The 24,951-nt window shown below is 35.8% G+C and overlaps 1 protein-coding gene across 2 annotated transcripts in view; it reads right to left on the bottom strand.

Annotated features, from left to right (window-relative positions):
- ptpn21 (protein tyrosine phosphatase non-receptor type 21) overlaps nt 1-24,951 on the bottom strand; it is a 93,013-nt gene that overhangs the window by 41,758 nt on the left and 26,304 nt on the right. For both annotated transcript variants that reach the window (XM_039741010.1, XM_039741009.1), the window contains exons 2-4: nt 14,151-14,451; nt 9,720-9,889; nt 9,526-9,623 (exon numbers count right to left, since the gene is read on the bottom strand). In XM_039741010.1, coding sequence (XP_039596944.1) covers nt 9,526-9,623; nt 9,720-9,889; nt 14,151-14,330 — 448 coding nt within the window. In that variant the 5' untranslated portion in view covers nt 14,331-14,451. The remainder of the gene's footprint in view (nt 1-9,525; nt 9,624-9,719; nt 9,890-14,150; nt 14,452-24,951) is intronic.

Raw genomic sequence — 24,951 nt, forward strand, 5'->3', positions numbered from 1 at the left:
AGAAGCACACTGATTGGCTTTTAAATTGCAATGAGTTTGTTAAACTTTTTAAGTTTAAAACTGTGCCAAGAAATGTAATTGGCCAACCCCTAGAAATTCCTAGATGTATAATCCCACATTCTCAAGGTAACAAGATTCTGCAACTGCAGTGGTAGAGTTTGGCAGTCTTACCAACTTAAAGTCGTACAGTGTGCCACTAGTCTTAACTGGAAACACAGAACAACTAACACCTTCAGCAGGCCAAGAGTTAAGAGGACTGAAACATAAAAAATACAGGACATGACTAGTGTAGTCCACTGAAGGGCCACAGAAGTCTTTATATATCTTGTTTGTCAGTGAATTTTGTATGCAAAGACACAGACAGCCAGTGAAGTAAATAGTTATTCCTGCTGCAAAGGCTCCATGTTGAGAACTGCAGCAGCCTTTAGAGCAAACTACACCCGAGATGAAACAAATAGAAGAGGAATCTGCCAATACCGAGTTATAAGAATGTGATAAAAACTATTTATCAACTAATCAATACAAAAAAAAGGATTTAAATGAGTAGATGCAGGAGATAAAGATTCAAGAAAAACTTTTTATTGCATTTTATTTGCAAGGAATAAAAAAAAAAAGAATTAATCACAGATGACACTAAATTTCTGTACAAAAAAATGAAGGGATGATTGAGTCACCCATTATCTAGAGAGACAAAACACAAATTAATTTTTCAGCACAGCTCGACTGTCAATCAGAATGAGCTCTGTTATTTTACATTTAAGAACTTGACTTCCATCCAGTATTTACTGTACTATTTTCAAATCTGGTAGTGAGCCAGAAAATCTCAACAACTGAAAAAAAAAAATTCTGCACAAAAATAATAACATGCTCAAAGATATGTTATTACAAAGCATATACATACAAAGGAACAGAAAAATAAGGTCAGACTCTGAGGAATTATGAGTGATTGGTGTCAAAATAGACCCTACTCTAGCCAAGATGAATTAATCATTCTTTAACTCTTTGCATTTATATAGCGTTTTTCTCACTACTCAAAGTGCTCAGCAATTGCAGGTGAAGGGCCTTGCTCAAGGGCCCAACAGAGCAGAGTACCTTTTGGCATTTACGGGATTGGATCCCTAGCATCAGAGCCATCACTCCGCCAGGTGATTGATTTGTACTGAGAAAGCCTGAACATGTAGCATGGAGCAAATTTTCTGTCATCTTTAAAATTGTCAGCTGGCTGCTATCATAGATGGAAGGGCCTTCTACCATGGAATTGGTAAATTCCTTATTTCAAAGGAGTTAATTTATCTATAGCCATGAAAAGGGTTGATTTGTAGTGTTCAACAAGATTTTATAATATGAATGGTGAGAGCAGGGATGACAGAAGGAAATCAAAAATGGAGGCTACAAACTAGAGACACACTTCTTCAAATGTTTTCTTAAAATTTTGATACTTGCTATTAAAAACATGAAGAGAAAAAGCAGAAAATGAAATATACCATACCAAGTACCCAGGCAGCACCAAAACAAAAGGATTCAGCTCAAAAGGCATCAAACACAGTATGTTTTTCATGACTCACCACGGTCAAGAAATACTTGGTATAACTGAGTAGTCTAGTCTTACTATAGTGACTTTTGAGATACATGAATTTCATTTCCAAATTAAAATGTTAAAATGGAAAGAATTTACTCAGTTTGTTTACAGTTAGCAACAAGAGACTGATATTTTTGTCCACAAGGACATCATTTCAACATTCAGAACAGAAATATAAAATGAGAATGAAAAAAATTGTAATATATCACAAAATTAGAGTGTTTAAAAAGTAACAATAAAAACCTGTGTGCCAGTATGTAATATACATAATGATTACAATGTCTATAATTTAAAATAACAAATGCAATACTTTCTTTTATGAAATTACAGCTAAATACACACACACATACACATACAGTTGTGCTTGAAAGTTTGTAAACCCTTTCGAATTTTCTATATTTCTGCATAAATATGAACTAAAAAATCATCAGATTTTCACTCAAGTCCTAAAAGTAGATAAAGAGAAACCAGTTAAACAAATGAGACAAAAATATTATACTTGGTCATTTATTTATTAAGGAAAAATGATCAAATATTACATATTTGTGAGTGGCAAAAGTATGTGAACCTTTGCTTTCAGTATCTGGTGTGACCCCCCTTTGCAGCAATAACTGCAACTAAATGTTTACGGTAACTTTTGATCATTCCTGCACACCGGCTTGAAGGAATTTTAGCCCATTCCTTCGTACAAAACAGCTGCAACTCTGGGATGTTGGTGGGTTTCCTCAAATTAACTGCTCGCTTCAGGTCCTTCCACAACATTTCAATTGGATTAAGGTCAGGACTTTGACTTGGCCATTCCAAAACATTAACTTTATTCTTCTTTAACCATTCTTTGGCAGAACAACTTGTGTGCTTTGGGTCGTTGTCTTGCTGCATGACTCACCTTCTCTTGAGATTCAGTTCATGGACAGATTTCCTGACATTTTCCTTTCACATTCTGATATAATTCAGAATTCATTGTCCTATCAATGAAGGCAAGCCATCCTGGCCCAGATGCAGCAAAACAGGCCCAAACCATGATACTACCAGCACCATGTTTCACAGATGGGATAAGGTTCTTATGCTTGAATGCAGTGTTTTCCTTTCTCCAAACATAACGCTTTTCATTTAAACCAAAAAGTTCTATTTTGGTATCATCCGTCCACAAAACATTCTTCCAATAGCCTTCTGGTTTGTCCACGTGATCTTTAGCAAACTGCAGACGAGCAACAATGGTTTTTTTTTTGAGAGCAGTAGCTTTCTCCTTGCAACCCTGCCATGCACACCATTGTTGTCCAGTGTTCTCATGATGGTGGACTCATGAACATGAACATTAGCCAATGTGAGAGAGGCCTTCAGGTGCTTAGAAGTCACCCTGGGGTCCTTCGTGATCTCGCCGACTATTACACGCCTTGCTCTTGGAGTGATCTTTGTTGGTCGACCACTCCTGGGGAGGGTAACAATGGTCTTGAATTTCCTCCATTTGTACACAGTCTGCCTGACTGTGGATTGGTGGAGTCCAAATTCTTTAGAGATGGTTTTGTAACCTATTCCAGCCTGATGAGCATCAACAACACTTTTTCTGACGTCCTCAGAAATCTCCTTTGTTCGTGCCATGATACACTTCCACAAACATGTGTTGTGAAGAGCAGACTTTGATAGATTCCTGTTCTTTAACTAACACAGGGTGCCCACTCACACCAGATTGTCATCCCATTGACTGAAAACACCTGACTCGAATTTCACCTTCAAACTAACTGCTTATCCTAGCGGTTCACATACGTTTGCCACTCACAAATATGTAATATTCGAACATTTTCCTCAATAAATAAATGACCAAGTATGATATTTTTGTCTCATTTGTTTAACTGGTTTCTCTTTATCTACTTTTAGGACTTGAGTGAAAATCCGATGATGTTTTAGGTCATATTTATGCAGAAATATAGAAAATTCTAAAGGGTTCACAAAATTTCAAGCACAACTATAAGACTGTGTGTGTAGATATATGAACTATAATATTTACAAATACTCCACAGAGACAAAGAAACACATAAAATATGAAAAATCTTTGACTGAATTTCAACTGATTTTCATTTAGATACTTTTGTTTTTACATAAGAACAAAGTAAAATAGGTCTGATATAGCTGCAGCCAGCAGTAATACTGTGGCATAGTGCAGTAAATACTTTTGTCACCATTTTCAACTATTCTGTTGTTTTGTTTGCAGATATCCCCAAATGTAACTGCCGGTGTGCTCAGCCTGCTTCTGTATGAAATTTGGGTTAAACCTGGACATTTGAACTCACTAAATAACTTGCACTGTGATAAAGTTGGTGGTACAGTAATGCATAATATAAAGGTAAAAACTACTGCAGAGGCCTAAATAAAAATGTAAGCTACTGGAATGAACTTTTCTTGAAAGACTATATCAATCCTGTGGAATGGTGAAGTCCTAGTGGATAAAAAAAAGAAAAAGAAGACTAAGAGAACAGGTTGATTAAGTATTTTTAAACTAGAAAGAGAAAGAAGATTAACTACTGAATAGTGGTCAGCTCCAACATTTTTGTATCAAGGATTAAAATAAATCAAGTTTTTTTCCGTAGTTTACCAAGCACACGTGAATTTATAGCCTGTGTGCTACTTCTATAATACTGCATACTTTACATTAAAGTAGGGCTAAATTTGGGCCATGTTTAAACTCCCAGGTCTCAATCCCTAAACTGGAATTGGTAAATAAATATTGTGCAATGTCTGTGATCTAAACTTTACATGGTCTAAGTGTTGCCTGAGCATTTACCAACACAGTTAGCTTACAGTGGTGTGAAAAACTATTTGCCCCCTTCCTGATTTCTTATTCTTCACACAAAATATTTCTGATCATCAAACACATTTAACCATTAGTCAAATATAACACAAATAAACACAAAATGCAGTTTTTAAATGATGTTTTTTATTATTTAGGGAGAAAAAAAAAATCCAAACCTACATGGCCCTGTGTGAAAAAGTAATTGCCCCCTGAACCTAATAACTGGTTGGGCCACCCTTAGCAGCACTAACTGCAATCAAGTGTTTGCGATAACTTGCAATGAGTCTTTTACAGCGCTCTGGAGGAATTTTGGCCCACTCATCTTTGCAGAATTGTTGTAATTCAGCTTTATTTGAGGGTTTTCTAGCATGAACCACCTTTTTAATGTCATGCCATAGCATCTCAATTGGATTCAGGTCAGGACTTTAACTGGGCCACTCCAAAGTCTTCATTTTGTTTTTCTTCAGCCATTCAGAGGTGGATTTGCTGGTGTGTTTTGGGTCATTGTCCTGTTGCAGCACCCAAGATCGCTTCAGCTTGAGTTGACGAACAGATGGCCGGACATTCTCCTTCAGGATTTTTAGGTAGACAGTAGAATTCATGGTTCCATCTATCACAGCAAGCCTTCCAGGTCCTGAAGCAGCAAAACAACCCCAGACCATCACACTACCACCACCATATTTTACTGTTGGTATGATGTTCTTTTTCTGAAATGCTGTGTTCCTTTTACGCCAGATGTAATGGGACATTTGCCTTCCAAAACTTTCAACTTTTGTCTCATCAGTCCACAAGGTATTTTCCCAAAAGTCTTGGCAATCATTGAGATGTTTCTTAGCAAAATTGAGACGAGCCCTAATGTTCTTTTTGCTTAACAGTGGTTTGCGTCTTGGAAATCTGCCATGCAGGCCGTTTTTGCCCAGTCTCTTTCTTATGGTGGAGTCGTGAACACTGACCTTAATTGAGGCAAGTGAGGCCTGCAGTTCTTTAGACGTTGTCCTGGGGTCTTTTGTGACCTCTCGGATGAGTCGTCTCTGCGCTCTTGGGGTAATTTTGGTCGGCCGGCCACTCCTGGGAAGGTTCACCACTGTTCCATGTTTTTGCCATTTGTGGATAATGGCTCTCACTGTGGTTCGCTGGAGTCAAAAAGCTTTAGAAATGGCTTTATAACCTTTACCAGACTGATAGATCTCAATTACTTCTGTTCTCATTTGTTCCTGAATTTCTTTGGATCTTGGCATGATGTCTAGCTTTTGAGGTGCTTTTGGTCTACTTCTCTGTGTCAGGCAGCTCCTATTTAAGTGATTTCTTGATTGAAACAGGTGTGGCAGTAATCAGGCCTGGGGGTGGCTACGGAAATTGAACTCAGGTGTGATACACCACAGTTAGGTTATTTTTAACAAGGGGCAATTACTTTTTCACACAGGGCCATGTAGGTTTGGATTTTTTCTCCCTAAATAATAAAACCATCATTTAAAACTGCATTTTGTGTTTACTTGTGTTATATTTGACTAATGGTTAAATGTGTTTGATGATCAGAAACATTTTGTGTGACAAACATGCAAAAGAATAAGAAATCAGGAAGGGGGCAAATAGTTTTTCACACCACTGTATATGGAATGTAAGTGGTTGTGATGCAGCAATGTATATAAGGAATCACCATGGATCCTGGCATATTTATTTTTGCTGATAATCGTTCTAGCTTCTTCAATTCTTAGATGCGGAGCTTGTTATCTAAATATGGTGAGAAGGTTTATCCCCTTTAACATTATTAAAAATTTCCTTTTCTTGCTGCATGCACCATTGACCATTTGCTTCATCTATCATGATTGTTCTAAAGTAGCACATAATGCATAAAAATGATGTAATCAGCTCACATTCTTGACCAAAAACAGATTTCATTGGATATACTATAAGTGTTGAACTAGAATTCAGTACTACATATTAAGGCAGCCTGAATTCAATCTCCAAAAATGTGACCAAAATCCGATATGTGGAAAAACTGCAATCAGGTCACATCAAAGAGGAAATGTAAATGTGGCTTAGAATAGTTTACTTCTGCCACTGAAAGCATCCTGTAGGTAAAAGGAAAAAAGTTTGGTTTATAAAATACTATTTACACAAGCCAGTGAAACAAAACTCAAGCAAAAATCACTTATGGATGAGTAGGCAACATTATAAATTGGCTTAATTTTGCTGGGAAAATAAACATACAAATATACAAAACAGTAAAGATACAAAATATAATTAACTGGCATTAGAATAAGTAGAGGGCCTAGTAAAGAAACTGCAAAGAACAAGCAATTCAAAACAATATTGGGGGACCACAACTGAGAGATTATCTGTTTTGTTGAACTATACGCCTGTTGTGTTTGCTTGGTCTTATTGAGTAATACACTGCAAGCATGTTTGGTTATAACCACCTACATCTGAGCTACCTTAATATCTATGGCCTGGGGATCTCAGATTTCTACAAAATGAGTATTAAATAAATTAAATTTATATTTTGTTTGATGTATACTGCATAACATAAAACATATTCAAACTTTCTTAATTCAGTTTGTCATGCCTCAGATTTCAACAGGCAAAACAGACACGGAGCACTTGTGTCTTCTCACTGAGATCAATAACAGGAAACCCGCTTTTCCCTGTCTCAATGGCAGGAAACAACCTCTCCCTGTTTCAAAATTTAAGGATTCCTGGGGTCTTTATGGAAACTATCATATCTCATCCTTTTTTCACAATAGTCTATGTCAACATGTTTCTAGCATCTGTCCTTTTGAACAAAATACTGAAATTAAAAATTCAATTATAATTTATAATTCCTACTCAAGTTAGAATTTTAAACAAAATTGACTAAAAGCACTTATTATGCAGCTGAAGCAAAACCCGGCCACAAACCAGACTCTGTCTTATGCCAAAATAAATCTATGTCTAAAATTAAAGTTAGATTCCTCTGACTCAGCAAGAATAAGTGTAACCTTCTTATTTTACTTAAGGTTGCCTTGAACTAACCTTCTACACCATTTTCAGTCACATTCCTTGGGATTGTTGTTAATTATAAAATGAGAAACAAACCTTTATTAATCAGGTGATGCTAGATTTTAGGTACCACCTTAAAGAAGAAAAAACTCTGCTTTGCATATTCAAAATGTGCATTACTGTTTGAACATTTAAAACTGAACTGAAATTTTCAAATGCCTCCAAACAGTATCATATTACTCTAAGTACAGAATTTTCAGATTCCTTTTGGTAACTTTTAGGAACAGTCTATTTGTGTTTTTACTGGATAGATAATACTGTAGGTCATCAAGGAAACACAATGAGATTAACAGTCAGCCTCTTCCTTTTTACATGTGAGCTGCTTAGTGAACCTTTTTTCTTACAATTGTAAGCAGATGAACCGTTCGTGTCAAATTGTTTGTGACTTTTAAAAAGGATTGTATAACATACCACATAAATAAGAAGTTTACATTTATGACAGTCATTACTAGTTATTGCACCACAAATCAAGAGACTGTACTTTCTTCTTGTCAGGAAACGTTTTCCACAAGTCTTAAATTTAAGGATTTTCTAGGATTAATAACATGAAAGGTGCATTTTCTATAATTCTCGTAGCTTTCTGTAGATGTTCAAAACCAGTGCTACCCAAATCACTAAACAATTGTATTACATACTGTATTCCTGAGAATACAGAAGACTATCAGGTTGTGCTTTTCCTCCTATTAAGTCATAGAAACTGTTTAAATGAATACCCAAGTGAAAGCCACTTGGGAGTAGCACAAATTTTTTAAATGGGTTGACCTAGATATATGCCCCCCACCTGGGCTTCACAATGTGTTCTTAATATCTTGGACAATTATCTATACCTTAATTCTCACACAACCATGTTCCACAATACAGGATATCCACTTGGAATACAATTGCATGATGTCAGCACATACTTTGCTGAGTGTTCACATTTCAACTACTTTAACAAATGAAATGAGAAGATGATCACAGTAAATCTTAAGGTTGTACAAGTAAAGAATCCACTCTCTAGTTAGTGGTTGCTAACAAAATAAATACAACAGCAGGAAACTGACTTGTCTGTTTTTAGCAACCCATTAATCTTAAAAGGTTCTCCAACAAAGTCAAGTCAAAATGTTATCGGACTGGACAAAATAAGTGGATGTTTCTTTCAAGAAAATGTCTGTCACAAATCCATTATATATTTCAAAGATTTATAACAGGAACCCAAACTATGTAAATGAGTAAAAGTAGTTCCAGTCACCCGAACTCCTCATTCAAATGTCTTGAATGACTTTAGAACAGTTGCCTCGACTCTTCATATCATGACATTTTTTACAGAAGCTAATAAGCCGGTAAACAAGACATGGGCCTATCTGGGTTATTATCAGTTTGCATAAATAGTAACCCCTCTGCATCTTCTGGTATGAGCACTTGAAAGTGTCAAAAACCCAACCATCTCTTCATTCATTTACTGAAAAAGATTCTTCCATAATATTTTGAATTAGTAAAACGTTATAATAACTTTAATTACTTCATTAATAAATATTTTCAAACCTTTATAATGAATAAATAGTTTCAACTTTAATCAGCAAAAAAGACAAAAACTAATGAATAAATGATTTGTAAAAATGTAAAGAAACATTATACATTCTTACTGATTTACTAATGAAAGTCATTATAAAACTTACCATCATATACTGTAAAAGATTTCTTAATGATGTTTACTTTTGAATGCACATTAACTATTAATCTGTTAAGTAATACAAAATGTTTAAGACTTACCAAGGGTTAACAGAATTATGAAGAGTAACCATTGTATTTTTAAGATTACTCTTGTATGTGAATCAGATGGCATAATATTTTATAATGTTTTATGGTTTCTGTTAGGATGAGGACCTAATATATTCAGAATGATGTTAAAGCAAACATTAGTTAAAAAAAAAATAATTTTCAGTCTTTTTACATGGTCATTATAAAAACCATAAATAGTCATTTTAAAAATGAATATTTTAAAACACCTACAGGGACCAACTACTAACATGAAATTAATAAATGCATACACATACTATAAATAATACAACCTGTTATTATTACAGCAGAAGTAAAATGAAGTAAACAGGCATTATTTGAAAAAATTATAACCAGTTACCTTGGACTGCTAAACCTGCCAGCCGAATTGCCTGCTCTATTGTACATGGTATTTTGCCTTCCAAGATATCCTTTTTTAATTGAAGATAATACTGATATCTAAAAAAAAAAAAGCACACAACAATTTACAAGAAATATTTGAAGGAGCAAAAGAGACTCCTGTGGTTCAACCAGATGTGCATGTAATGGCTTTACCTTGTAATCTCCTGCTGAAACTGGGAAACACTTGGCACATAGAAAAGAACACCAAAATAAACAGTGGCATCTAGGCCATATTTATCTAGCTGCTTTTTAAGAGGCTTTTCCAGATCTACCCATCTTTGCTGATTCTGTTTATTTAGATACCACAAGCTGAAATATGTCACCTGTTAAAAAAAAAATTAATATGCACTGTTTTAAAGAAAATCCTGCACATGATTAAAGAAAGGTGAAAGTTTCAAATGCAAAATACCATAGCAAAAATTATAATGCAGCTTTAAAATAAAACCATAATCAACACTTTTAATGCTAATTGAACTCTCTGAAGAAGCTGGATATTTGTTTATATTTATCTCATACCTTGACAATTCAAGTTTAGAAACAGATGAAAGAAGATTACTTTATTTAAACATTTTCTCCATGCGCATGGAAAAACTATGTACAAAAGTAATTAACAAGTCTCAAAAAAGATTTTGACCAGATACTTCTATCACTTTATTTGTCATAGTATATATAAAATGTATATCACTTCATTCAGACTAAACAAGGAAGTTGACTTCTCTTCTCTTATGCAACATGTTTCATATTGCTACATAAAATGAGCAGATAGACTCTTAGAAGTGCTGCCAAGAATCATGACATATCACCAATTCAGTTTAAATGAAACAAGCAGACACTGCGATTCTTATCAGTTTATACCACATTTCAGCCCTAATGCATTTCTTAACAAACAGAATTCCAAACAAAAAGTAAAAGTGTACTATTATACTTATCTTGCTTCATGTAGGTACTAATTGTAAAAAACAACATATTAGATCAATAGACAATCTGCAATAAAAAAAAGTTCAATGTAAATGTGAATATGTGTTTTGCAATATTATGCTGTCCTCATTGTGTAATAAGTCCTTTAAATAGTTATTATATTTTTTCTCTGCTCATTGATGAATGGTGGCAAAGAAATCAAAAATTTTGTGTAGGGAAAGTTTTTGGGACAGTAGTTTCCTATGACAGGAAATTTTGTAGATTTTTTTTCTAATGAATATCACAAATAATATTGTAATATTTCAAATAACACAAATAGTACAGAGAATTTCCAAAAGCTCATTCCCCATTTACTTCAACTTGAAACAAATGTAAAGAACCATTGTTGTTGTATGATTACATTTTAGTGAGACAAAGGAAATTCTGCCATCTTGCTCTTTTCTGCATTATCATGAAACAGAGGTATATTTACAAATATAAATATCACACTAAAAATGAATTAGTACTAACTCTTCTAGAGAATGGTCTGTTTCAAATCTTAAGCAAATAAAAAATACATTCCATGAACTACAATGGAAGCTCTGACCAAAAGGCAGAAATTACAAACAATACTCACAATGACAAACATCTGCTCTCTCAGCAATTCAGTGCATCTTTTGACCTTAAAGCCAATGTTACATTATGTGACTTTTAGTCGTGGGGTATGTTAGACGTGCTGAGTGCAGGTGCTGATGTTGTTGCGGGACCATGTCATTTTACATAACTGAAAATGTCTAGGCATGTAAAACTTAATGATTAAGAGATGTCTTTATGGCACAGTCATAAATGCTTTAGCGTACTACCTGATGAAGTCAGTGCTGTACAAAGAGTTTAAAGGCATGGCAGCTAGAACGGAGAGGATAATCCATTGGTCTTCACTAATGAAGGAATTTGCCGTGTCGACAAGGGCTTGTGTGCATGATGTTGGTTAACCAAATCAAGCTTCATCAGTTATATTTTCTCTTCCCACTATAAACCCTTCTACCCATTCATAATTTTTTTTGTTGTGTCATGCTATTTTCACTTCCATACTAAGTCAAAATCCTTCTGTGAATTTTAGCAGGTTTCTTTGCCCAAAGAAATCTCACTACAGCACGTTGTTTAACAATGGTGCTAATCTCACAGCAGAGTCTCCATTTTCATTTGACCTTCACCTATACTAACAGCACAGTGCTGCACTGTGTGTGTTCGAACTACCCATAAGCCATTACAAATACATTGTATTGCATCAGTTTCTATCTGTTGTGATTACTGCATAATTTTCAAATTGCCTTTACTTTTTAACTTACCCTTGTGAACATATAATGTCTTAACAGTGTTTAGTAAACAGGTGGAATGACCAACGAAGGAACAATAACAGTGTTAATTCAATATGTTTTCCTTAACAGTTAAGGTAATGCATCTTCCCTACAGTTATCACTACTGAAGTTAGTGTTGAGCAACCGCTTTATCAGCAGCATGTATTAGCAGTTCTGGATGTCAAATTCTTTAGCTTCCTAACAGAAGATTCATGGCATGATTAATAGATTAGATAAGTACAGTAAACTGAAATCAGATTTGATTACAAGAATGTCCACAACTAAAAGCTCAAGGCCATTGGGGGTGTGGGATTTTTTTTCACTTTCAAAAGCAACTATTTATAGTTAAGAAAAAATAACCCTACACCATTGTCTTTGTTGACTAAAATTGACAAAAACAATAACAACAAAATTGAAAATATTATGAAAATCCATTGTTGAGACGATGACAAAATAGATAATTATAAAACGCCTACTTAAAATTTAACAAACCTAAATTTTTTAGAAAACTTACACACCATTTCTAAATTTGCATTTTTTCTGAAAATTGTCATTGGGTCATCAAATGAGATTGCTACCTCCAGGTAAGCATAGTTATAAAATTTTTCTACTGTTTCTATTGTTTGTGGGAATAATTAGCAAAAAGGTCAACTATAATAGATTGCTTAAAAGATCTCACATTATGTCACCATTACAGGTTGGAAAACTCTGGGCCATATGCCACCAAACCTTGTAAGAGGAAAACAATATCAAGCGGCAATCAAAGCTTTGCCATATGAATAACTCTGCATCCAAAAGTGCCAGTTAATATTTTGAGTGTCACAATTATTTTTTGAAATTATGCTGTTAACATAAACCTATTTTTTGCCATATACCTGTATACCAATTCTTGATCAATCAGAAAGAAGTGTGTAACAGTGCTACCACGGGAAGAACTCCATTTCCCAGTAGCCTCAAGGAGGATGCTCCTCACTGGATGACTGAAGCAGGAGCAGGGGCTGCTGGGGACAAGAAAGGCCAGTGGGAAATCTGAAAAAGGGGGCCCAGCGGAGCACTAGGAGAGCTGTGTTTTTGTGTAACCTGTCTGACTTGTCTACTGAACCCTGGATTAGCATGAATGGACTGTTTCATGCATAGTGGTGGATTATACTTTGTGTGTCTTCCATAGGAGCCCTCCTACAAATCTCACCCCTCGTCGCTGACGAATAACGCAAACCAGCATGCCTGGCATCAACAACAATGCCATGTTTAAAGTCCCCTAATTCACCTTTCTCTCCATTCTGATGCTCGGTTTGAACTTCAGCAGGTTGTTTTAACAATGTCTACATGCCTAAATAGATTGAGTTGGTGCCATGTGATTGGCTAATTAGATATTTGCGTTAACAAGCAATTGAACAGGTGGCAGTTAAGTGTAAATTACTTTCTTAGAAAACATCAGCATCTTCATTCATAACCTCAACTGATACTGTCCAGCAGAGTTCATTTTAATGAGGACGCAGACTTAAAAAATTAATAAGCATCCCTCTATTTCAAATTGGAATTTCCATATTATTTTTCATGCTATTCTGTCTGTAATGTATTTGGTAATGAATGTCTTGCAAACTAATTTTCCCAAAAACACCCCATACAGAGCTAAGTACACATTTTTCCTACCATATTCCATCATCAAAATGTAAATAAGCTTTATTTTAAACAATTAAACCAAAAAAATGAATAAAAAACCTAACATATACATTATATGGTCTCCAGTGAAGTATATACATGTGTAAAATATGACCAAAAGGTAATTCTCTTTTCATAGACTAAAATGAACTTGATTTCAGTTATTTGGTTTTGATTAAGATCTCTATATACATATATGGCGAAAAGGCGTCCATCTGTCCTGCATCCGTGCCCTTGATGGTTGTGATATGGTTTGGCATTCACACAACGGCAGGAATATCCAATGAACAAAGGCTAGTAGCCACCATAAGGTAATAAGGTATTTGACATATGTTCATGCATCTGGGTATCACACAGTGCACAACAGGGCTGGAATGTCCAATGAAGAAAGGCAATAATAAGCATAAAGAAAAAGGGATATAAGGGTTGGCATATGCAGTTAACAAAATTGCAGGACACAATCGAAACACACTGACTTAACATTGTACCATTAGGCCCGTTTCAATAAATGGGCTTTTCGTTATGCTACTAAGACGTAATTATGAGTATAACAGATACATTTCTCCAGATTAAATCAGACAGTCATCACACACAGCACTGCAGTGAAGCAAAATTTGGAAAGGTACAAGGTAGAAAAACTTACAATTAAGAAAAAAAAAATTCCTACCTCTCTCAATTCCAGTCTCTGTGCAACTGCTTCCAAACACTCTTGTCCTGTGCTCTCTACAGACAAAGTAAACTCCACAAACTCATTGTTCAGGAGCTGAATTCGTGTGACAAGGCAACTTTTACTGGATACTGTATATCTTCGAGTTCTCTTTAATTTCAGTCCAAACGGCAAGGGCATGTTTCACTTTCTGCCAGCAAAAACGCTGGCTGATGAAAACTTTGGTGTGTTTCTTCAAAAATGAGCCGTCATAAAAAACATGCATTCAGGCATTTACATTCTGGAATGAAAACCAGTGCCACTGTAAAAAAATAAATAAATAAATAAATAAGTTAATCAATCGATCAATCAATCGACAGGGTATTATTGACCAAATTTGAATGTATTTATTAACAGAGTATATCCTAAAAATACAATTAAATGTCAATGGTTGCCAAGAACAGCTTCAGTATTAACCAGTGATTCCCTTGTTATTTCTAATTAACTCATTTTATTTTAGGGATTTTTCCAATATATTAAACTGGTTAAACAGATTGTGGGGACTTGTTATATTGTTTTTTTCTGATAATATATATGTGTAAAATTAGACAAAATTTCGATGTGCATCACAGTATGATGAAACCCATTCAATAATAGACAATGCTTTCCTATTCTATAGTCTATAGGTGAGCTAGGATGGACCTTTTAACTGTCTCCATTAATTAGTTAGTAAAGTCTAGGGAATGTGTGAATAAAATAAAAATCTGAAAAAGGAAATTGAGAAATTAAAGAATAAGTAAGCAGTTATTCAAGAACATTCTAAAAATGCCAGCACAAGAGCAAATGGATGTGAATATAAAAACACAATATTAGTAGTTTGCTTAATAAATGTACAGTGACAAATGTTTCATGTATAAAAGTGCATGCACTTGATCCACACAGACTTGGTGTGTAAATGGATGCATATGTTCACATTGTTCAATTACAGTATTTTTAAAGTGACTCACCCTTTAAATGGACTATGTTTTTTCTTAGGATTATCAGTAACTTATTATCTACAATCATTTGTTTAAAGTCTTAAACTAGGCATGTATACAAGGAGCAAAAAACCAACACAGGTGTGGCACAATGCATGAACAATTTGAAGGGATGCGGGTAATTCATACATGTACTCTGTGTACATGCGGTACATATCTTCACACTTTGATTAAGATACTCACAGGACCCTGGGTGTCTTAGCACCTTAACAGAGAGCTGATCTTATTTTTAATAATGCATCTTACAGATACCCAGTAGTTCAATGCAGCATGGTATTTATCACCTAATTGTTTCATCGATGTTGTCTTCCTTTTCTCATTTCTGCATGTAAAGATTCAATAATTTTGTCAAGCGGGTCAGGAGGAGTGATCCCCCATGGACATTTCCTTGTGCGGAGATTAAATTGTTTCATTGAGATGTCTAGTTGGGGGTTTGGTTAAATGGTTCTTTGCCATCCCAGGCACCTATGTGCAACCAGATAGCCCTGATGGTAGATCCACTCCACATATCTTACTAACATAAAATTATTACAGAATTAAAACAAATTATAATGGAGGCCTTTCTCATGCTATAGATTGCTCACTCCCGAAACCACTTCTTCAAAATTCACACTCTGTGATGCCTCTCGCTCACCACTAACCTTATAATCATATTTGGTGAGCACATACCTTTGATTCCTTAACAGGTGCAAATATCAAAACCTAGTACCACCATCAACTGGCATCATCGATGTTTCTTGTTTAAACATCTTTTGCATGGAAAAAAAAAAGAAAAAAAAACTTTCGAGGTAGAGAATGGGAGACAGAGGACAACACAGAGTGTGAAACTGACCTCCAGCAAGAGATAGTTACAAGATGCAGCAGCATTGCAATGGTTAAAGACAACTGAATATAAAGAAAAAAGTGAAAAACGGCTAAGGGACTATACACAAGGTAATAGAAGTGGCTAATCAATACCAGCAAAAACTCAGGGGAAGGAATAACCCGGTTGATCTTAGGTATCTGGGATGAAGACAGAGGTGGATTTCACTAGGGTACAAAGTCTAAATTTACCTACCATTACAATATATCCAAAATTAAAGAATTTGTTGCCAAGCTTAAGCTGCTCAGATATGCTATCCACATTTGAACAGACAATACCTGTAAATATTGTGAAGTTCACAGAGGAGAACCAGAGAGATACAGAATATACAGAAGGACTAAGGTGTTCAGCAAATCTGAAACGATTCAACATGTAAGACAAATCAGCATGGAAGCAGCAATTTCTAAGGCTAATCCAGAAAGGCATTTTCCAGGTCCTTGTAGTGACTGCTTCAAAACAGGGAAGCACAGATGTTTGATTTTGAAAAGAAAGTTGGCTTTTAATTTATCAGGCAGTAAGCATAAATATACTCAGATAGTTAAATGAGGTAGGGGCTACTTGATTCATAAGTAAGAAAGGGAAAAAAATAGTAAAAGGCAGAAAATAAGAACATACACATGAAGTGCACAATGTTGTTCATTGAAATACTTGAAGCATGAGAAGTTAAAGACTTAAAGGACTATAGAATGCTGAGATATGTAAAGTTGTCAAGTTTTAAAACAAGCAAGATTAAGATCTGCTATTTGAACCTTGAGCATCTTTCATTGTGCTGTGGTCTAATTCAAAAAGCAGCTGCAGTTTAATTCTATAGATGTATTTTATGGAGCTTTGAAAAGTAAAGCTTTATGAAGTATCACCAGAACAATGCAGAGAAAGCATCCATATATGAAAACATGGCCAATTTGCCATACACAAATGTTTTTGGAGTAATACAAGCAAACACAGGAACTCAAAACATATAAAAATCATGAGTAGTCTTCCCTAAACTTTTTCATATGTGGGGATGAATATTTGAGGAGTAAACCGCAAGACAATGATTATATTTTTATATTATGTACAATAAAGAACTATCACCAACAAATCAAATTAATAATATATTGAACAATTATTATTAAAGTAAAGTTGAATAAATCGGTAAAGGTAAAGTAACCACTTCCGATTAATGGAAATACTCCAAAGGTTGACAGAAATGTACATTTTGTACCAAATACTTGTATACAAAATTTGGTTGACCTAAGTGAAAGCATACTCAAGTTCACAAGTTTACACACACACACAGACATAATTCCAAAAACGGTATTTTCAGACTCAGGGAGGTCTAAAACACTGAGATTCATCAAAATCTCTAAATGGAATTTTTGGAGGATTCCAATACTTTCCCTATACTTTATATAAAAAGAAAGTAAAAAGCCAATAGTAACTGTGAATAATGGTGGGAGTACAGACAGGTATTCCAGTTAAAGATTCTATAGATAAGTTAGAGATACAAGTGTTACACATTTTTAGGGGTACTAGATCGATTTCAGATTTTAAAAGAATGCAATTTTCATATGCAAAACAGTAAAGAACAGCAAAGACAGACCAGTAGAGTTTGACACATGACTTAAATGTGAATTTCAAACACTGTTTATAGTGAGAAGTCAAGCAAAATGACACCTTTAATTGGCTAACTAAAAAGGTTACAATAGGCAAGCTTTTGAGGCAACTCAGGCCCCTTCTTCAGGCAAGATGTAATATTGTAATCGTTTTAGTTAGTTAGTTTGTCCATTTCTTCCAAAAAAAGATGTGAAAAACCGATTTGTCTGACCACAATACACGTTTCCACTGCACAATGGACCATCCCAGATGCCTCTGAGCCCAGAGAAGTCGACGGCGCTTCTGGACACTATTTATGTAGGGCTTCCTTTTGGCACAGTACAGTTTTAGCTGGCATTTCCTAATGTAACTACGTACTGTAGTGCTTGAGAGTGACTTCCTGAAGTAGTCCTGAGCCCACACAGTTATATCATTTATTGATGAATGACGGTTTTTAATGCAGTGCCGTCTGAGGGCTCGGAGATCACGGCCATTCAGTTTAGGCTTGCGCCCTTGACCTTTGTGCACGGTAATTTCACCAGATTCCCTGATTCTTTTCACTATGTTATGCACTGTAGAGGGAGAAATGCCCAAATCTCTTCCTATCTGTCTCTGAGAAACGTTTTACTTCATCATCTCAAAGATTTTTGTCCGCACTTGGTGGCAAACTGGCGATCCACTGCCCATCTTTGCTCCTAAAGGAGTAGGCCTTTCCTCGATGCTGCTTTTGTACCGAATCATGATTGCAATCACCTGTTAACATCACCAGTTTCAAATCACATCATTATTTAGTTATTATACCTCATTACTACCCCTGAATTGCCCCCATCCCAATTTTTTTTGGAATGTGTTGCAAGCCTGAATGGCAAGAATGGATGTTTATTTAAAAATCAAATGATGTTGACCAAAAAAAACATGAATTATCTTGTGTTCATACTGTCTGCAATGAAATAAAAGTTAAGGGAAATTTGTAAATTACTGCTTTATTTTTTTATTCACATTTTCCACACAGTCCCAACTTTTTCTGATTTGGGGTTGTAGATGAAGAGTAGTAGGAGGATACATTTTCTTCCCTTTTGACGCAGTGGTGTGATAAAACACAGTGCACTTATTTTTTTTAATTAAAAAAAAAAATCAAAAAAAGCAGCATGGGGTATGAAAAGTAGTGTAGACAAGTGGCCTGGGATGTTAATGAATTAATCATCTGTCCTTACTGAGGTTTTGAGGTATTAAAAAGCCTTAGTAGGACAAAAAGGAAGATAAAACCAAGAACAAGAGAAATTGAAGGTTAAAATCAGAGGGAAAAAAAATAGAAAAAAAGTAAGAAGGATCATGGCACAGCAGGCCCCTCATGTATAAACGGGCGTATGCATAGAAATGTTGCATAAGAACGTTTCCACGTTCAAATTGCAATGTATAAAACCTAAACATGGCATAAAGACACTCATATTTCCACGGTACCTCATACCCTGTCGTACGCAAGTTCTCCGCTCGGTTTTGCAGACTGGTGGCACCCAGCGTCAAAGCAGTGCTACTGTTCCTGTGTGGTTATCCTTTCTTTTCCAGATTTATAAATACACTAAAATTAACCGCATATTGTTTATTAGTTTAATGCATCTGATTGTAATTAACCAGTAACAATATAATGGTCCATGGAATGGTCAAACTATTCCAAATACCATAGCTGCTTTAGCATTGTTACTCTCACTGCATCTTATTTTACTTCTTTCAGCTGCTCCTGTTAGGGGTTGCCACAGCAGATCATCTTTTTCCATATTACTCTCACTGCACTACTCGAAGCAGCTGATCAGAAAGAGAGTTATCAGTATACAACATCAAGCAGACGCTGCCTCAGCCATGCTTCCTATTTGAACTGTTTCTCACACGACAAACGCTTCAAACCTTTCCTGTACGGACCTCGCGGTTTAGAAAGTTTCATCCCAAGAGCTCAAAACGCACTCAATCAAGTGCTCCTTGTAGAACTATCTGTACTTATAAGTAGAATTACCTCACTGTAAACTTGTACAACAGTTATAACATTGCACAACCTGAGCCACTTTATAAAGCACGTATTTATATATGATGACGATAACATTTTTAAGATGAAATGCAGCAAAATATGTTTATTATATTATACAGATAAAACTTTAACTTCATTTAAATAATCTAAATTGTTAATAATTAAAGGTTATTCCTGCCTCGCACTGTATGCTTCACTGGGACTGGCGTGAAGGATAGAATAATTAAACGTGCTACGAAGATATTTCAATGTTCCTTAAAAGTTTTGAAGAATCTGCACTCTAAGCTTACAGATGGTTACTTACAGATCATTACTTGGAGAAAGAAAAGGAAGGACAGGAACTGAAGGTTAGTATGTTTGAAAGAGACAGTACTGCAGGGGTGGCCCTGTGCAGGTGCACAGTTTGCACTTGCACAGGGCCGCCAAGCCAATATATATCTATACTAATAAAAGGCAAAGGACTGACTGACTGACTGACTGACTGACTGACTCACTCACTCATCATTAATTCTCCAACTTCCAGTATAGGTTGAAGGCTGAAATTTGTCAGGCTCATTCCTTACAGCTTACTTACAAAAAGCAGGTTTCATTTCGAAATTCTCTCTCTTGCTCGCTGCCCAGAAATACAGTGTAAAAAATGTAAATTGAACAAAGATTGGGAAAGGTAAACCTGTGCATGCAGTGTGTGATGTCTCAGATAAAGAGGAAGACGAGCTGTTTATTGATGCAGTAAGAAAAGAACAACCCTCTGAAGCTGAACAAGCCTTTGTAGACATATCAATAGGAAAGCAAGGTGTAAAGCTTAAGTTTAAATTAAGTTCATAGACACGCTACCGCTAAATATTTGCAGGCAAATCCATAACTTAATACCGGGAATGCCTGTTAAACATTTTAGATTCACGAGTACCGATTTGGATAGTGAACACTTCGATGAATGAAACCTGTTATCTTTAAAACGGTTGACAAACAAGGAATATAACTTGAACACAACACATCCTCCAAATACGAACCTGATTGAAAGAAATAATAATAATCAAATCCTTGATGACAGCAACACTCATAACAGTCTCAAAACAATTACATTGACAATCATGCTATGTTATTTTTAAAATGTTTCACAACTTCTTTAACACACTACTTCTCTGCTGCGAAGAGCGGGTATTTTGCTAGTTGAATATAAAACAGAAAGAGAAAATAACGACACAGCTAAAAACGCAGAGGCAAATTTCGACAAAAGTTAAACGCTTGTGTCATGAGCACGAGGCGGCTATGCAGTGTCCGCAATGGACGTTGCTATCCGCCGTGCATAAGATACCATATTGACATTGGCGGACGAAGGGACCACCGATTCTTTCTCTGCCCAGAGCCGCCACAAGCCTACAGCCGCCCCCAAGTACTGCTGCAACAAATTATTTTATAGAAGGTCGCGCACAACCACTGCGCCACCGTGTTTTCATGTTTAATAAATGCTTTAACTCCTATCATCATGAAAATGATATTACGTATACATCTCAGTATTTTAGTTATTCAGGGAGCTGTAATATCACAAATGTAATGGATTCTGTGTCCTTTCGGAGGAAGAGAAAGCCACTTTAAGAAGCATGTAGTGATTCACACATAGAGCACATAGAAGAACACATACAAACACAAAGCATTTAACATGCTAATTTACTTACGATGCGATTTGAGAAACTAGTTAATTAAACGATTTTAAGATGAAGTTTATGATGTTCTACTTTAGTGAAAAAATAAACTACGTAATTAAAGTGGACATTTTGAGATTGAAGTTGACATTTCGTGCTTTTTCCCCCACTGTGTGCTTTTTTTTGCTCTGTACCCTAATAAGCTTTCATAGGACACTCAGACAGCCTTTTCACGGCGACTGATATCTGACAACTTCTTTTTTATTTCGGGCACTGTGAGACTTTGTGAACTTGAGCTTTCGAGTTTCTCCGACACGCTATGTCACTTGATCAGCTTCCTTCTGTTGTTTACACCACTGTTTAAACCAACAAATAGTACGTTTTTCCTTGCCTCCACTTGGTATTCGCTGAAACTCTTCTATTTTCCCTCTTGCTTTTCCCATTGTCTTTTCACAGAACGCTGAGCTTAAGGGCTATTTATATTGATTTGTATATTGAAAGAGGCGTAATTCTGGGAGGAGTTGGGGCGGGACAACAGGCGCGTGCACGAGCGTTACTTTTCACGCTGACCGGGATTTATGTAGTGGAAGAACGCGGAAGTTGGCGAACGTACAGATTCCTGCATCTGGATTTTTCTGTGTGTAAGCACATTTCGGCTTTTGTGCTTACATCATGTTATATAGTGCGAGTTCTACGCACGGCGCTATGCATGAGGCCCCAGGTGCGATAGTGTGGAAGCAAACAGATAGGAAGTGACCCCAACTGGAGCAAGAGAATGGCACTCATGGTGCAGGGTTGCAACAGCTGAGTGCTCATTGGAGCGACCAATTACTCTGAGTGGGCTCCTGCTGAAGGCTGAGGGAGTACAGTGGGAGAAAGAAGCAGGACTTGCAGTGTTTCCAGATGAAGGCCAGGGGAAGGCTGAGGCAATATGAGTCGGATCTGAGGTATGACAATGCTTGTCAGTGGATGTCTCTTCTTGCCGAGGAGACCTTAAAAGGGTGTGCAAAGGAGAGAAAGAAACACCAAAGCTCATATTGACAATATTTTAACCTTGGATTTCAACTTATTTATTTGATTATTTATTTGGATTCTAACCTCCACAAACATACAGTTTTTATCAAGGATTATTCACTTATTTATTGAGAAGAATGCACTACACTTTATTTATTGAGCACTGTTGAAAATAAAAACCCTTGCTGTGTTATGTGTCCTCACAGCCCAGTCCATCTCAGTACATGACTATTGATGTCCCTGGTTCAAGGGAGTATGCCAGCTTCTGGGAACTCGGGCATCACAAGTGGCAACGTCATTATAAACTGAACAGCACAAACAACTGCTTTAGTCCGGTTGTTCCTGCCTTTATTCCACTCATGCCTTATTGTAGCTTCTAAGAACTCACAGTTAACAAACAAGCACCAGGTTCCTTTAATTTGTGACTAGTGCCAAGGCATAATCCTTCGTCTTCTCCAACTAAGGCTATCCCCATTGACTTTTAACTCCTTGATCTTGTGCATTCCTCTGCCACCTTGACCACAGACAATGAATCAGGCTCACAGTATGCTTATGGCAATTCACAGAAAGCAGCTTGCCATTTATTTGTTAACATTATATCCTGCTCATACACTTTTGGCATTTGTAAGAATACTGTTATACAATGGATTAAAATGTAGCAAAAATGAAAAAAAATGTTTTTGCCTTTTAATGTGACCGCTGCTGATTTAATAAAATTGTGCAATGAGCAGTAAATAGTTTTATGAATATAAAAGAACCGTAATCCAGCATCTTGTTGCAAAACTAAGCCCTGTAGAGAATAGAATCACTGCTTTTCTGGTAAAGAAGGCACCATTTATAAAAGTACTTGTGAATACGAAAGTGACTTTTGAACAAAAAGTAAATAATCGGTGTACAGACGGGCCAAATGCTATTAAGGTAGAGAAATAGCACCAAAGAATAAGAAAGAAAAAAAACAGTAACCTACCAGCTAGAAAAACCTAATCCTAGTGAACGTTATAAGTCTTGGAAATAAATTACAAAAGCATTCCTCATAGTCAAAATGACATTGTCCAAAAAGAAAAAGTTTGGAAAATAGACTAAAGACAGTGATGTTTGAAAAATTGATTCCAGAAAGGCTGAGATCTGGCAGTAACGGGATCTGAACGAACAACCTTCCAGTTACCAGCATAGATCTTTGGCCTCAGAGCCACCACTTCGTCTTACTGATCAAAATGGTCAAACGTTAATTTTTTTTTGTCAAAAAAGTATGTGAACCAAGGGCTTTCAGAAACTAATGTGACCTCCTTGAGCAACAAAGACATTAACCAAACATTTACAGCAACTGTTGATCAGTAGCACACATCAGCTTGAAGGAATTCCGACCCATTCCTTCTTACAGAAGTACTTCAAATGGGGACAATTTGTTTATCAGGGCCTGGGCAACTTGCCATTACTGCAGGTACTACAAATTCTGTTCTGTATCAGAGCACTGTTTATAGAATGTAAGGTCATCCATCTCTCAGCTGAACCAGAAGTGCAACAGGACAATAATATGAAGCACGTAACCAAATATACATCAAATTTGCTAAAACTGTAGGTAATGTACAGCCCTAAAATAAACTGTTCATTGTCTGAACTCATGAAGATGTAATGTCACACAGTTCACAATGGAAAACACACAACAGAGGCTGAAACACAAATATAAGGAGAAATGTGTATAATTTCCTAAAAAGGTCTATATAGAACTTAAGCAATAATTGCAAGAAATGTCAGATAACTGTTACTTCTAACTAAGATAATGTAACACAGAACATTATGTCATTTTAATAAATTTTGTATACAGTATATGTAAATATGTTCAAGATATAAAAATAGTCACAGTGAAAATTAAAAAAAAATATACTACTGGAAAAAAGCAGGGACAAACAACTTTGCAGCACTAAAATAAACTAACTAGGTCTCCAATGGTCTCTTTGGTTTGCACCCAGGTTCAGAAAGCTTATTACTGCCTGAAATGAACATAAATTTCTTTTTATTATGATAGTAAACATAAACCTCACACAATACTAAGATGGATACTGCACATTTTGCAATTTTTATAGTGCCAAAATGCCAGAAAATTGTTCAGTTCAAATAGCATTGCTAGCTGGAAAAATCCTAACATTGAGGCACATGATTCTTCCACATTGAAAATACACCCACTGATCAGCAGTTGCCCAGTTTCAAAGCTACAGTCTGCTTCTAGAAAACAGAAAACATGTATTATATCAAGCTGAAGGGGGGAAACATTCACAGTGGGATTGGGAGATTAAACGCTGCTGGTTAATCTAAAATTAGAAGATTTGTATTTTCTTTAACAGGAACATGCTGTAATTAATTTTGTATTTAGAACTGCTTTCTGCATTGCAATGCTTTTTAAATAAAAGGGCTTGTGGCTTAGTGACCGTACACATTCACTTTTGAGTACAAATGAAGCTATGTATTTGCCAAGTACTGTTACCCAAAGCTATTAAAACATCAGCATTACAACAAAGGGAGCTATTTTACAAATGATGACTATTAATACAAATTAAAAACACAAATTGTTCCAAAAACATGACACTGTAACATCAGACTAATACTGCATGTAGTGCTTGTTCATGAGTGTAGTAGTCACAGGAATCCTTTAAGTAATAGTGTGCAACACATC

This window comes from Polypterus senegalus, chromosome 18, assembly GCF_016835505.1.
Source record: "Polypterus senegalus isolate Bchr_013 chromosome 18, ASM1683550v1, whole genome shotgun sequence".
NCBI lineage: Eukaryota > Metazoa > Chordata > Cladistia > Polypteriformes > Polypteridae > Polypterus > Polypterus senegalus.